This window comes from Schistocerca americana, chromosome 4 (genome assembly GCF_021461395.2).
Source record: "Schistocerca americana isolate TAMUIC-IGC-003095 chromosome 4, iqSchAmer2.1, whole genome shotgun sequence".
NCBI classification, from domain to species: domain Eukaryota; kingdom Metazoa; phylum Arthropoda; class Insecta; order Orthoptera; family Acrididae; genus Schistocerca; species Schistocerca americana.
Window position 1 is genome coordinate 819,411,444 of NC_060122.1, and position 13,859 is coordinate 819,425,302.

The following is a 13,859-nucleotide window of genomic DNA, read 5'->3' on the forward strand; positions in this document are numbered from 1 at the left end:
TATGTTAAGTATCATCCAAGTACAAAGTAGTGATATTCTTCACAAGCAAGGTTTCAGTTACATCAAATGCTGTAAAAGCATTTCAGCTCAAAACAGATTTACACAGCAGATATGAATGGTGCATCACTTAGTATATTTGCAAAATAATTAGAAAAAATAGAAAGCAACAAGTATACAAAAACAGAACTCAAAATTTCCTGTGTTATAACAATTTATACAACCAATGTGTATATTTATTGTTGTCATTGTTGCAATGTGTTATACAAAGCACGGAACAAAATTTACATATATTCTGCGCACCCAGAGAACATTATATTATTAGCATTCTTTGACTGCTATTATTTTGAGATGCCTTGTGCAAGTGCAAAAGATTATAGCATCATCATGTCACCTAAAGTTAAGTGAGCATTTGGGAGAGATCTTCTCCAAGACAATTGATTATCCTGTTCCACAGCGCACAAGTATAGGAGTAAGGACTGGAGCAAATATGGTCATGGCAGAAGAAATGTACCTTTCCAGAAGTAGTGAACACAAAGTGTCTGGCTGATTCTGTAAGGTGCAGAAGTCATTAATCAATAAACAAGTTTGGTTGGGGACCACTCCACTAATTGTATTCTGGTTACAGTAGTCCATGAATAGCCAACAGGAAAGTGTCATACAATCACAATGTAAATATTCTGAACCAACAACAAATGTCACCCGCTAAAGGCCAAATCAGAAAGACAGCAAAAATTTAAGAACTGAGTCCATTGATCTAATCCAAGTCCCTAATGTATGTCTGCCTATGAGTAAATTTCATGTGAGCATATATCACTTCTGGCCAATTTCCCAACTCCAGTAGTAATAGTGATACAAATATCAATCTACCAACAGTGTGAAGCTATTAGAAAAGGCCTGCTTCTAACAGTCATATTAACTGTGGAGGACCTGATCAAAACGGTCTGAGGCTGATTAAGTCTGTAGGCCTGAAATGTGAAATGAAATGTAATTTTGATAATTTCTGTGATGAATACACATTCCTCATTTGATAGCGATAATTAGTGCTCTGGACCCGATGCGATCCCTATAAGATTCCATACATAATTTCCAGCTGAGTTAGCCACTCTTTTAATCTTAATGTACTATAGATCCCTCTACAAAAAACTGTGTCCAGTAGTTTGAGGAAGAAGAATGTCAGATCCATCTACAAGAAGGTTAGCAGAAATGATTTCAGAAACTATCATCAAATATCTTTAATATCCATCTGTTGCAGAATTTTAGAACATATTTTGACATCAAATTTAATTTGGTATCTTCAATAGAATGACCTCCTCTGTGCCAACTAGAATGGATTCTTAAATCGCTGGTCATGCAAAGCATAACCCACACTTATATCACACGGGATCCTGAAAGCCATGGATCAAGGCAATCAGGCAGAAACAATATTTCCTGAATTGTGAATTGCTTGAGACTCAGAACCACAGTAACACTTATTCATGAAAAGAAAATCATGTGAGGGTGTTAAATGGAATTTGTGACTTGACCCAGAATTTCTTGGTATGGAGGACACAGCCTGTTTTCTGGGATGATGTAGAAACAAATACACCGTGCCCCAAGGAAATGTGTTGGGACCCTTGGTGTTCATGTTGTATATTAATGACCTGGAAGACAATATTAAAAGTAGCCTGAGATGTTTTGCGTGTGATGTAGTGATCTATAATGAATACTATACAGAAGAAAGCTCCACAAATATAATCAGACTGTAATAAGATCTGAAAGTGGTGTGAAGAACAACAAAAGGCTTTACATGTTCAGAAAAGTAAAATTGTGGTCTTAAAAAACATTGTATCTTATGACTACAATATCAGTGAGTCACATGAGTCACAACTGGAACAAGTCAGCTCAAATAAATATTGGGTGTAACAGTTTATGAGAATATGAAATACCTGATCAATTAGGCTCAGTTGTACTTAAAGCATTTGGGTGACTTTGATTCTTTGGTGAGATACTGGAAAAACACAATGTGCCTACAAAGGAGATTACTTACAAAATACTCATATTGTTCGGAAACCACGCAGCAAAAAGCAGAATTATTGAGTTATCGGTAAGCACACACGAAAGAAACAAAACTTACTAGCTTTTGCTGTTATTCTTTGACAAGCTAGAGTAAAATATACAAATACATATATACACTCACATTCATGCGTAGACACGCCTAAGCTCTTACATGGTGCCAGACAGACTAACAGTGCCAATTCTGTTTTGCAGCAGGCTGACTGGCTGTGGTTGGTGTAGTGTCAGATGGGGTGGGTAGAGGGAGAGGGAAGTAGGAAGTAGGGAGAGAGACGGGGGGTTGGTGGTTAGTGGCTTGGAGGTGGGCGATTGGTTTGCCAGCCAAGAACGTGTGAGGGAGGGGTGGCAGGTATATTGGCTAGCACGATAGTAGTGTCTGGTGGAAAGTGGTACTTGCTGATGGTGACACTGGGATGTGAATTGCGAGATGCGACAGGACGGAGGAAGGGAAACAGTTGGGTGGAGGGTGCAGGGACAGTGGGTTACCTCAGATCAAAGCCAGCAAGGTTACAGGAGTGGTGGAAATGTTGTAAGGATAACTCTCTTCTGGGTAGTTAAGAGGAGCTGGTGATGGAAGGGAGGATCCAGATGGCTCAGGGTGTGAAGCAGCCATTGAAACTGAGTATGTTGTGCTCAGCCGCATGTTGTATCACTAGATGGTTGTCTTTGTTCTTCACAACAGTTTGATGTTGGCTATTCATTCTGGTAGAAAGCTGGATGATTGTCACATCAACATACAAAGCTGTGTAGTGATTGTAGCAGAGTTGGTATATGACATGGCAACTATCACAGGTGGCCTCTGCGACAGGACTGGAGTAAGACACTCTGTTTGGATGGATTGGGCAGGCCTTGCACCTTGTCTGCCAGAGGGATATGATCCCTACGGCAAGGGGCTGGGACTGGGAGTGTAGGGATGGACTAGGATAAATATGTTGGTTGAATGGGTGATGGAATAAAGCTTTAGGAGGGATTGGAAGGATCTTGGATAGGATGTCCCTCATTTTAGGGTAGGATGAGAGGTAATCAGAGCCATCATGAAGAATATGGTTCAGTCATTACAGTCTAGGGTGTTACTGGGTGGCGAGGGGAATGCTCCTTTGTAGCTGATTCTTGGGAGTGGTGGGAGAATTGGGACTGTGTGAAGATGCGGCATGGGAAATCTGTTTGTGGACTTGGTTTTTAGGGTATTTCCTGTCTGTGAAGGCCTTTGGGAGGCTTTCAGAATGTTAGTGAAGGGAGTTCTTGTCACTGCAGATATATCGTCAATGGTTGGCTAGGCTATATGGGAGGAACTTCTTGGTACGGAAGGGACAGCAGCTGTCGAAATGCAGGTACTGGTACTGTTGGTGGTTAGTGGGTTTAATATAGACAGAGGTGTGACTGGAACCATGTCATATACCAAGTCTGCTGCAAACTTTGCTCAGCATTTTATGTCGGTATGGCTACCTACCAGCAGTCCACCAGGCAACTTGGAGACATGCTCAAGCTCAATGGCTACTTCAAAAACCTAGCCATCTGGACCCTTCCCTCCACCACCAGCTTAACTACTTCCATAATCATTGTGGCCTCAATCTCTGGTAACTCATTGTCCCTTCATCGTCCACCCGACAGTTTTTCTTTTCTCTCCTGTAACCTCCTCCCAATTCACATCCCCAAGTCGAGTCGCCTTCAGTGTGTGCCACTTTCCACCGGCCACTACAATCGTGCCAGCCCATGTACCTGCCATCCCTCCCTCCCGCATTCCTAGCCAGCAAACTAGCTGCCTCCTCCTGAGCTGCTAGCCCCTAGTCCATCTCCCTGTTTACTACCTGCCTCTCCCTCTCCCTCTACCCAAACCACCTGCCCTACCCCAAACACAACCAGTCCACTTGCTGCAAAAGAAAATTGACATTATTAGTCTGTCCGGCACCATGTTGGGGCAGAGGCATGTCAATGCACGAGTGTGTATGTGTGTTTGTTTATTTTACACTACCTCGACAAAGGATAACTCTGAAAGCTAGCAAGTTTTCTTTCTTTTGTGTGTGTCTATCGATAACTCAATTGTTCTGCTCTTCGGTATTAGGTCTCCTTTAATCGTAAAGTAGTTATAAAATACTAATAAGACCCATCCTAAATATTGCTGTGCATATGGGACCCGTTCCAAATAGGACAGAGGATACTGAGTATATGCAAAGAAGAGTAAAATGAATGGTGAAAAGTTTGTCTGAGCTAGAGGGGAGAATCACGAAAGTGCTGAAAAACCTGAACTGGTAGATGCTACTTACAAAGTAGCCTACTTACGAAGTAACAAGAACCATGATTAACTGAGGCATCTATGAGTATACTAGAGCTGCCAACACACAGTTCCTGTAGGGACAACAAAGACTAGATTACATTAATTACAGTATGCTTAAAGGCATTAAGCAACAATTTTTGCTGAACTTTATGAGTGAATAGAAAGGGATAAAACTCTAAAATGTGGTACTATGGGAAATAATATCTACCATGTATATCACAGTGGTATATAGAATATGAAAGAAGTTTGTATACCTGGAAGAATTCTGGAGATACTAAAAGGTATCAGATAGATTATATAATGGTAAGACAGAGATTTAGGAACCAGGTTTTAAACTGTAAGACATTTCCAGGGGCAGATGTGGATTCTGACCACAATCTATTGGTTATGAACTGCAGATTGAAACTGAATAAACTGCAAAAAGGTGGGAATTTAAGGAGATGGAACCTGGATAAACTGAAAGAACCAGGGGTTGTAGAGAGTTTCAGGGAGAGCATAAGGGAACAATTGACAGGAATGGGGGAAAGAAATACAGTAGAAGAAGAATGGGTAGCTCTGAGGGATGAAGTAGTGAAGGCAGCAGAGGATCAAGTAGGTAAAAAGACGAGGGCTAATAGAAATCCTTAGGTAACAGAAGAAATATTGAATTAAATTGATGGAAGGAGAAAATATAAAAATGCAGTAAATGAAGCAGGCAAAAAGGAATACAAACGTCTCAAAAATGAGATCGACAGGAAGTGCAAAATGGCTAAGCAGGGATGGCTAGAGGACAAATGTAAGGATGTAGAGGCTTGTCTCACTAGGGGTAAGATAGATACTGCCTACAGGAAAATTAAAGAGACCTTTGGAGAGAAGAGAACCACTTGTATGAATATCAAGAGCTCAGATGGCAACCCAGTTCTAAGCAAAGAAGGGAAGGCAGAAAGGTGGAAGGAGTATATAGAGAGTTTATACAAGGGCGATGTACTTGAGGACAATATTATGGAAATGGAAGAGGATGTAGATGAAGATGAAATGGGAGATAAGATACTGTGTGAAGAGTTTGACAGAGCACTGAAAGACCTGAGTCGAAACAAGGCCCCGGGAGTAGACAACATTCCATTAGAACTACTGATGGCCTTGGGAGAGCCAGTCATGACAAAACTCTACCATCTGGTGAGCAAGATGTATGAGACAGGCGAAATACCCTCAGACTTCAAGAAGAATATAATAATTCCAATCCCAAAGAAAGCAGGTGTTGACAGATGTGAAAATTACTGAACTATCAGTTTAACAAGTCACAGCTGCAAAATACTAACGCGAATTCTTTACAGATGAATGGAAAAACTGGTAGAAGCGGACGTCGGGGAAGATCAGTTTGGATTCCGTAGAAGTGTTGGAACACATGAGGCAATACTAACCTTACGACTTATCTTAGAAGAAAGTTTAAGAAAAGGCAAACCTACGTTTCTAGCATTTGTAGACTTAGAGAAAGCTTTTGACAACATTAACTGGAATACTCTCTTTCAAATTCTGAAGGTGGCAGGGGTAAAATACAGGGAGCGAAAGGCTATTTACAATTTGTACAGAAACCAGATGGCAGTTGTAAGGGTCGAGGGACATGAAAGGGAAGCAGTGGTTGGGAAGGGAGTGAGACAGGGTTGTAGCCTGTCCCCGATGTTATTCAATCTGTATACTGAGCAAGCAGTAAAGGAAACAAAAGAAAAATTTGGAGTAGGTATTAAAATTCATGGAGAAGAAGTAAAAACTTTGAGGTTCGCCGATGACATTGTAATTCTGTCAGAGACAGCAAAGGACTTGGAAGAGCAGTTGAACGGAATGGACAGTGTCTTGAAAGGAGGATATAAGATGAACATCAACAAAAGCAAAACGAGGATAATGGAATGTAGTCAAATTAAATCGGGTGATGCTGAGGGGATTAGATTAGGAAATGAGACACTTAAAGTAGTAAAGGAGTTTTGCTATTTAGGGAGTAAAATAACTGATGATGGTCGAAGTAGAGAGGATATAAAATGTAGACTGGCAATGGCAAGGAAATCGTTTCTGAAGAAGAGAAATTTGTTAACATCGAGTATAGATTTAAGTGTCAGGAAATCGTTTCTCAATGTATTTGTATGGAGTGTAGCCATGTATGGAAGTGAAATATGGACGATAACCAGTTTGGACAAGAAGAGAATAGAAGCTTTCGAAATGTGGTGCTACAGAAGAATGCTGAAGATAAGGTGGGTAGATCATGTAACTAATGAGGAGGTATTGAATAGGATTGGGGAGAAGAGAAGCTTGTGGCACAACTTGACTAGAAGAAGGGATCGGTTGGTAGGACATGTTTTGAGGCATCAAGGGATCACAAATTTAGCATTGGAGGGCAGCGTGGAGGGTAAAAATCGTGGAGGGAGACCAAGAGATCAATACACTAAGCAGATTCAGAAGGATGTAGGTTGCAGTAGGTACTGGGAGATGATGAAGCTTGCACTGGATAGAGTAGCATGGAGAGCTGCATCAAACCAGTCTCAGGACTGAAGACCACAACAACAACAACAATATAGAATATAAATGAAAGTTGATTTAGTTGCTATATATACACAAACCAGGATCATCTGTCTCTCTCGTTTCTTTCCATGAGCAAACATTTTTCATTTTCTCTGAATTAACCACAAAAACCTTTAGGCCTACATATTTCTAAAAGAAAGCAACACATTGGTCAGTTTACAATTTAAGCATCCTTATTTCTAGATAGTGTGTAGGTTAGTTTATAATTTAAGCATTGCATTTGCTAATTTCAGTTAAGACATTAGAGTTTTAGTAAACTGGAGTTAGAAGAGTGTAATGTGACATTTGTTAATGATTGCAGCAAACAACTGAAAGAGTTAAACACTTAATAATCTACTGGATAACATTTCAGTCATACTCAGCTTTCTAAGGCAAAACAGTTGAATTTAGATGGCTTGCTGCTCTTTATTACAACAGAAACATCCGCAGACTTTATTGCACTATTCAACATTTTGTATAGCCGAAAATTGTGTTATTTTGTCACAATTTAACAATGAAAATACTTGTGTCCTCACACAGTAACACAGACAGAAAAGAATGAAAGTCACTACACTACCCAAAATGAACATACCTAAACATTAATCAGATGTGAAATAAACAATTAAGTAAAACAGTGCTATTGTTAATGTCTATAAGAAGGTTTTATTATGAGCATAGATATGATATACAACATGCCAACAACATATAAACAACCGACATGAAAAGTATTAAAAGGCCGGAAAATAGTTGTTTCAAAAATGTAAATTATGATGGAGAACTGCAATAATGTGATTAAAAAGTGTTGATTGTGAAAATGATATTTAAAGGAAACAGATATAACAGAAATGAAACCTGTGACTAACAACCAATGAAGTTCAAATACAAAAAAGGTTGTGGGAAAATTGGAAAGAGAAATGGAAATTTAGCCTTGAAGCATCTAACTATACACAGAGCACAGAAGTAAAGCCAATGAATGACACACACAGGTCACGTCACACAGTATGACACAAAAACATACACCAGACGTGAGTACCTGCTGATGCATCCCCAACATGGTGGGGAGAAAGGCTCGGCAGGCTGGGCGACAGTGACACGGGGCTGGGTGTGTCAGCCGTGCTCCCACTGCCGGCAGGAATTTGAATGTGCACCGGAAGTGCAGAAGACTGAGGTAACAGACGGCGGCGTTGAGCCCCTGACTCGCATTCTGCTTCTGACATCTCACTCTCTGATGCTCCGGGGTCCCATTTCACTGCTTTAGAATGGACAAACTTCCGTGGTCGAAACTGTGGTGTTACAGTCTTGGGTGTCTGTGTTTCCTTTTGTCCATCTGTTCTTTCATGGATTACAGGTACATCAATGTCACCAGGTTGTTTTCCTGCAGCTTTCAGCTTTGGTTCATGACTTTCTTTCTTCCCTCCTCCTTCTCCAGGGAGTACAATACCAAACTCATAGCCAAAGTCATATTTAAAGTATATTAATCCTGTATCAGGATCTATATGTTTAGTACCTAAGCACAAATGTAAAATGATTTTGGAATTACTACAGTTTCATTTGGAAAAATGTATAGATGTGCTAAAAAATAATTCAGTAGTTGATGATAAAATAGAATGTTACATTGTATAGTGACTTTCCTTCTCCGAAAAATTTCTCATGTAGGAGTATCTTAGTTTTGTTCCATCTTGTTATTAGTTTTGTTGAAGTTTGTAATATTAGTGAGACTTTTAACTCAATTAATGACAATTTCCATTATTAAGTACCAAAATGTGATAAAGCATGCCAAAAATAACATAACACAATATCACTTATCATTTAGGTATCTGAACAGCTTTATTCTATAGCCAAAACAAATTAATGCAGACAGGGAGGGCGCAGTACAACAATTACAACACATATGGTTTTAAAACGGAGAAGGAACATCTTACATGTACTTTCATTCTGTAATGAAATGTGCACTGATTTGAAACTTCATGGCACATAACAACCATATGCCACACTCGGGATTGAACCTGTACCCTTTGCAGGCATACACTCTACCGACAGAGCTACAGAGGTACGACTCATAACCCATTCTCAGAGCTTTACTTCCACCATTACCTCCCTCCCCTATCTTCCAAATGTCACAGAAGTTCTGCATACCTTGCAGAACAAGTGCTCCAAGAACAAAAGAGTTTTCAGAGGAACTTCTTAGTTTGCAAATTAGGAGAGAGAGGTACCAGCAGAAGTAAACCTTGTGAGTAGTGTCCAGATACCTCAGTTGGTAGGGTATTTGTCTGCTAAAGGCAAAGGTGCTGGATTCTAGTCTCGGTTCAGCACATTGTTTTAATTTGCCAGGTAGTTTCAAGACATGTCCTCTTTATGGTAACAGCTAATGGACATCTACCAATGTAAACAGTAAACAAATAATCTATAATTGTCCAGAATTAATAAACGATGACTGTATGACTACTCTGCTGCAAAAATAAAATTAAAAGTCAGGAATGTCTCACTTATTTCTGATTGTAGCAGGGTAAGGATGTCAAGGTGGGAGAAAAATTTCTTGAACTCACATTGCAACAGAACGATCAATTTGTTGGTCTAAAAGAACCTAAACAGATTGAACCCCAGGTCAGGGGAGACTAACTGGACAGGGTGAGAAGGAAAGACTGATTGTTGGAGACTGCACAGGAAGGGATTTGAAAACCTGAGAGCTTAAAGCTGGAAAGTAGGGTAATAGGGAAGACAGAAATTATTGCCAAAACATCATGCATGAGTTAATATGAGCGAAAATCTAAGTGAATTTATGTGATAAAGGTGGGAGGGGGATGGTGAGAAACAGACAGGTCAGAAAATGAAAGATGTAGAAAACTAAAAGGAAGTGAAGAAAGCAATTGGTATTGTGAAGAAATACTGAGTCTGAAGAAAGTAACAAAAATTAAGGTCAGGTTGGTGGCAAGAACCAAGGACATGTTGTAGCACCAGTTCCCCACATGTGGAGTTCAGAGAAACTGGCATCTGGGTGAAGAATCCTGATGGCATGTATGATGAAACATGTGCCGAGGTTATGACTGTCATGTTGCAGAGGATGCTCTGAAGGATATTGTGTGTTGCCAATATACACCCTCTTCGTATTCCCATTCATCCCAGCTGCTAACTCGGTGGTAGTCATGACGATGCAAAAGGCCGAACAGTGTTTACATAACAGCTGGTGCACAACATGTGTCATTTCACAGGTGGCTCTCCCATTGATAGTACATGTTTTGCCAATTACAGGGCTGGTATATATGGTGATAGGAGGGTGTATAGGGCAAGTCTTACATTGGCGACAGTCACAGGAGTAGGAGCTATAGATGGAGTAGAGAGATGGGTGCAGAAGGAGCATAGGGTCTGACAAGGATAAGATGCAACTGGGAGGGAAAAGAAAAGCTTTTCTAGGTGTGCTAGCCAAGATGTCTGACAGGATGAACCTCATGTCAGGGCATGATTTTAGGAAGTCATATCCTTGTCAAGGTAGCTTAATAATACATTCAAGATGAGGACAATACTGAGTGACAAGTGGTGTATCTCCTAAGTTGGTTTTTGGAGGGATCAGCAGTACAAGGACTGTATGTGATGGCCCAGGAAATCTGCTTTTGAACTACGCTCATGGGGTAATTATGACCAGTGAAGACTGAGGTGAGAACGGTGGTATATTTGCTCTTAGTGTCTGCATCCAAACAAATATGTTTGTCTCAAATGCCAAGGATGTATGGGAGGGAACGTTTGACATGGAAAGGATAGCAACTGTCAAAATGTAGTACTGTTGTTTGTCATTAGGTTTAATGTGGACAGAAGTGTGTAGCTGACCTTCAGTGAGGATACAATCAACGTCATGAAAGTGGCAAGGGATCTGGAATAGGACTATGTGAAATTTAATTGGGAGAATGTATTTAGAGCTTCCAAGAACTTAAACAGGCCAATCTCTTCATGAGTCCAGATGACAAAGAAGTCTTCAATGTACCAAACCCAAACCAGGTGCTGAAGGCTTATGGATCCCAGGTAAGTCCCCTTCCAAGCAACCCATGAAAAGGTTGACATAGGACGGAGCCATCATGGTACCAATGGCTGTATCCGTGATCTGTTTGTATGTCTGCCCCTCAAAGGTAAAGTAGACATGGGTAAGTACAAAACTGATTAATGTGAGCAGAAAGGATGTCATAGGTTCGGAATCATATGGGTTGTGACTTAGGAAATGTTCAGCAGCAGACAGACCACATACAAGGGGGATGTTGATACAGAGGGAGCTGGCATCAATGATGACAAGCAAGGTATGTGGTGGGAATGAGACTGGCATTGATCCAGGAAATGGTTGGAGTTGGTAATATATGAGGGAAGTCTTTCACATACAACGCGTCTAGCTTTTCGTTCTTACTAACTCATGCACAATGTTTTGGCAGTAATCTTCATCTTGCATATTACTCTATCTTCCAGGTTTAAGCTCTCAGTTTATCAAATCCTTTCCGGTGCAGTCTTTCCTTCTCACCATGTCCGGTAAGTCTTCCCTGACCTGAAGTTCTCGGTGACTTTCCTGAACTCTACCCCTTTTTCTAAACCTAACCAGTCCTTTCCCTTCACCCAGTTCCTTCACCTTCAACCAGTTTGCGAGAACACAGACCTACTTGCTCCAAAAGCTTGCGAGTGTGTGTGTGTGTGTGTGTGTGTGTGTGTGTGAGAGAGAGAGAGAGAGAGAGAGAGAGAGAGAGAGAGAGAGAGAGAGAGATTAGGTCAAGGTTGGATGCCCTGTCAAGAGTTTCATAAATGGCAAAAAACGGTTTTCACTTGGAGAAAGACTTTGATATTATCCTGTTCTGGAAGCTTAACTGTAATCATTCCTCTTAGGCACTCAGTTTATACTGGGGAAAAGAAAGTTCTTAGCTATCTTTCATTGGGTGGGGTTAACACACATGAACATTTATTTAAAATCTTCAGTTAAACACATCAGTGTTGGTCCTGTACGTTTTCTAATGTCATATATCCACCTTCCATAACTTTTCTCTCTCTCTCTCTCTCTGTCTTGGACTCCAGCGAGAGCTTCCTTGGTCCATCTATCAATGACTCCCTGGTTACTCCACTCACCTTCATTCCATTTTCATTATAGAATAGATACAAATACATCCTCCACTTCAGTAAGTCAGCCAGTCACCAAGTAACCCCAAATTTTTGGACATTTTTTACATTAAAAGTTTATGTCTCACTGCCTGCCAAAACTGGCAATTTCAGACACACAGTAAACTTAATTTTTAAAGCTCTGCTTAGTTTACTAAAAGCACTACAGGTCATTTACACTATTCAGATCATTTACTGTGCAGTCCTCACAGTCATTGTTTTCCACTACTCTAAATATCAACAGCCATCACCTGGTTCTTTCATTACATTGTTAATGTGTAAAAATTTGTGCACCCACTGTAGATAATTCTGGTGTTATCAATTATTTTCAGGTCTACTTTAAGACTTCCTCCTTTAACTTCTTTCATTAGTAGTAGAAGTTTATTTGCACTTAACACAAACAGTACTAGGTCATCAACTATTTTCAAAGAACACATGTTCCATCTTCATTTTTCCAGTTTGAGAATCTAAATTCTTCCCCAAAAGCCACTGGGAATAGCTTTTGTGATATGGTATCTAGCTATGTGATCCCTTTTCAAATCAAAATACCTCACTACTGTGATGGATCTATAGCACTGATGTACGTATTATTTAGTATACCGTTATAATAGAGGGAAACATTCCACGTAAGGAGTCATCCCAATCCCGGGAGCGGAAAGACTTACCTTAGGGGGAAAAAAGGACGGGTATACACTCACATACACACACACATATCCATCCACACATATACAGACACAAGCAGACATATTTAAAGACAAAGAGTTTGGGCAGAGATGTCAGTCGAGGCAGAAGTGCAGAGGCAAAGACGTTGTTGAATGACAGGTGAGGTATGAGTGGCGGCAACTGGAAATTAGCGGCGATTGAGGCCTGGTGGATAACGGGAAGAGAGGATATATTGAAGAGCAAGTTCCCATCTCCAGAGTTCAGATAGGTTGGTGTTAGTGGGAAGTATCCAGATAACCCGGACGGTGTAACACTGTGGCAAGATGTGCTGGCTGTGCACCAAGGCATGTTTAGTCACAGGGTGATCCTCATTACCAACAAACACTGTGTGCCTGTGTCCATTCATGCGAATGGACAGTTTGTTGCTGGTCATTCCCACATAGAATGCGTCACAGTGTAGGCAGGTCAGCTGCTAAATCACGTGGGTGCTTTCACACGTGGCTCTGCCTTTGTTCGTATACACCTTCCGGGTTACAGGACTGGAGTAGGTGGTGGTGGGAGGGTGCATGGGACAGGTTTTACACCAGAGGCGGTTACAAGGGTAGGAGCCAGAGGGTAGGGAAGGTGGTTTGGGGATTTCATAGGGATGAACTAAGAGGTTACGAAGGGTTTCTCCTGGTTTCCCACCACCGGAAAGGCAACTCACTCACCCGTCACAACCTTTCCAGCAAACCTCAACCACCTCTCATTGCACACAAACCCAGTCTCTCCCATCTACTCAGTCTCCCACTTCCAGCTCCACTCCCTCCAAAACCTCAAAATTCCAATCAACACAATCTGGCACCACAACACCCTAATTCAGTAGTTAACCTTTCCTCCAAACCTCTCTAACAATCCGAAACCTCTGTCCTATCCAAAGGCCTCACCTTCAGCCCCACTCCCAGATTCAACCAAACAGCCCTCGTCAAAGATTTACTGTCCTACACTCGTACTCTCTGATGGAAGTATCACTTTGCCATGAAGAAAAATGATCCTAATCCTACCCCTAATGATCCAACTCCCCAAGACACTATCCAAATTGAACCCTGCCTGGAACAGTTCCGTCCTCCGTCACAGCGGGACCCACCTCCTCTTCCTCAAAATCACCCTCTCCAAACCTTCCAGGAATTTCTGACTTCCAGCCTTGCCTCTCAATCCTTCTTAAAAAACCTTAATCCTA

General features: G+C 41.0%; 1 protein-coding gene across 3 annotated transcripts in view; it reads right to left on the reverse strand.

The window, feature by feature from the left end:
* LOC124613951 (muscle M-line assembly protein unc-89) overlaps positions 1 to 13,859 on the reverse strand; it is a 722,488-nt gene that overhangs the window by 14,323 nt on the left and 694,306 nt on the right. For 2 of the 3 annotated variants that reach the window (XM_047142722.1, XM_047142719.1), the window contains exon 37: positions 7,890 to 8,363. The exons of the other annotated variant lie outside the window; for it this stretch is intronic. In XM_047142722.1, coding sequence (XP_046998678.1) covers positions 7,890 to 8,363 — 474 coding nt within the window. The remainder of the gene's footprint in view (positions 1 to 7,889; positions 8,364 to 13,859) is intronic. 3 annotated transcript variants of the gene reach the window in all.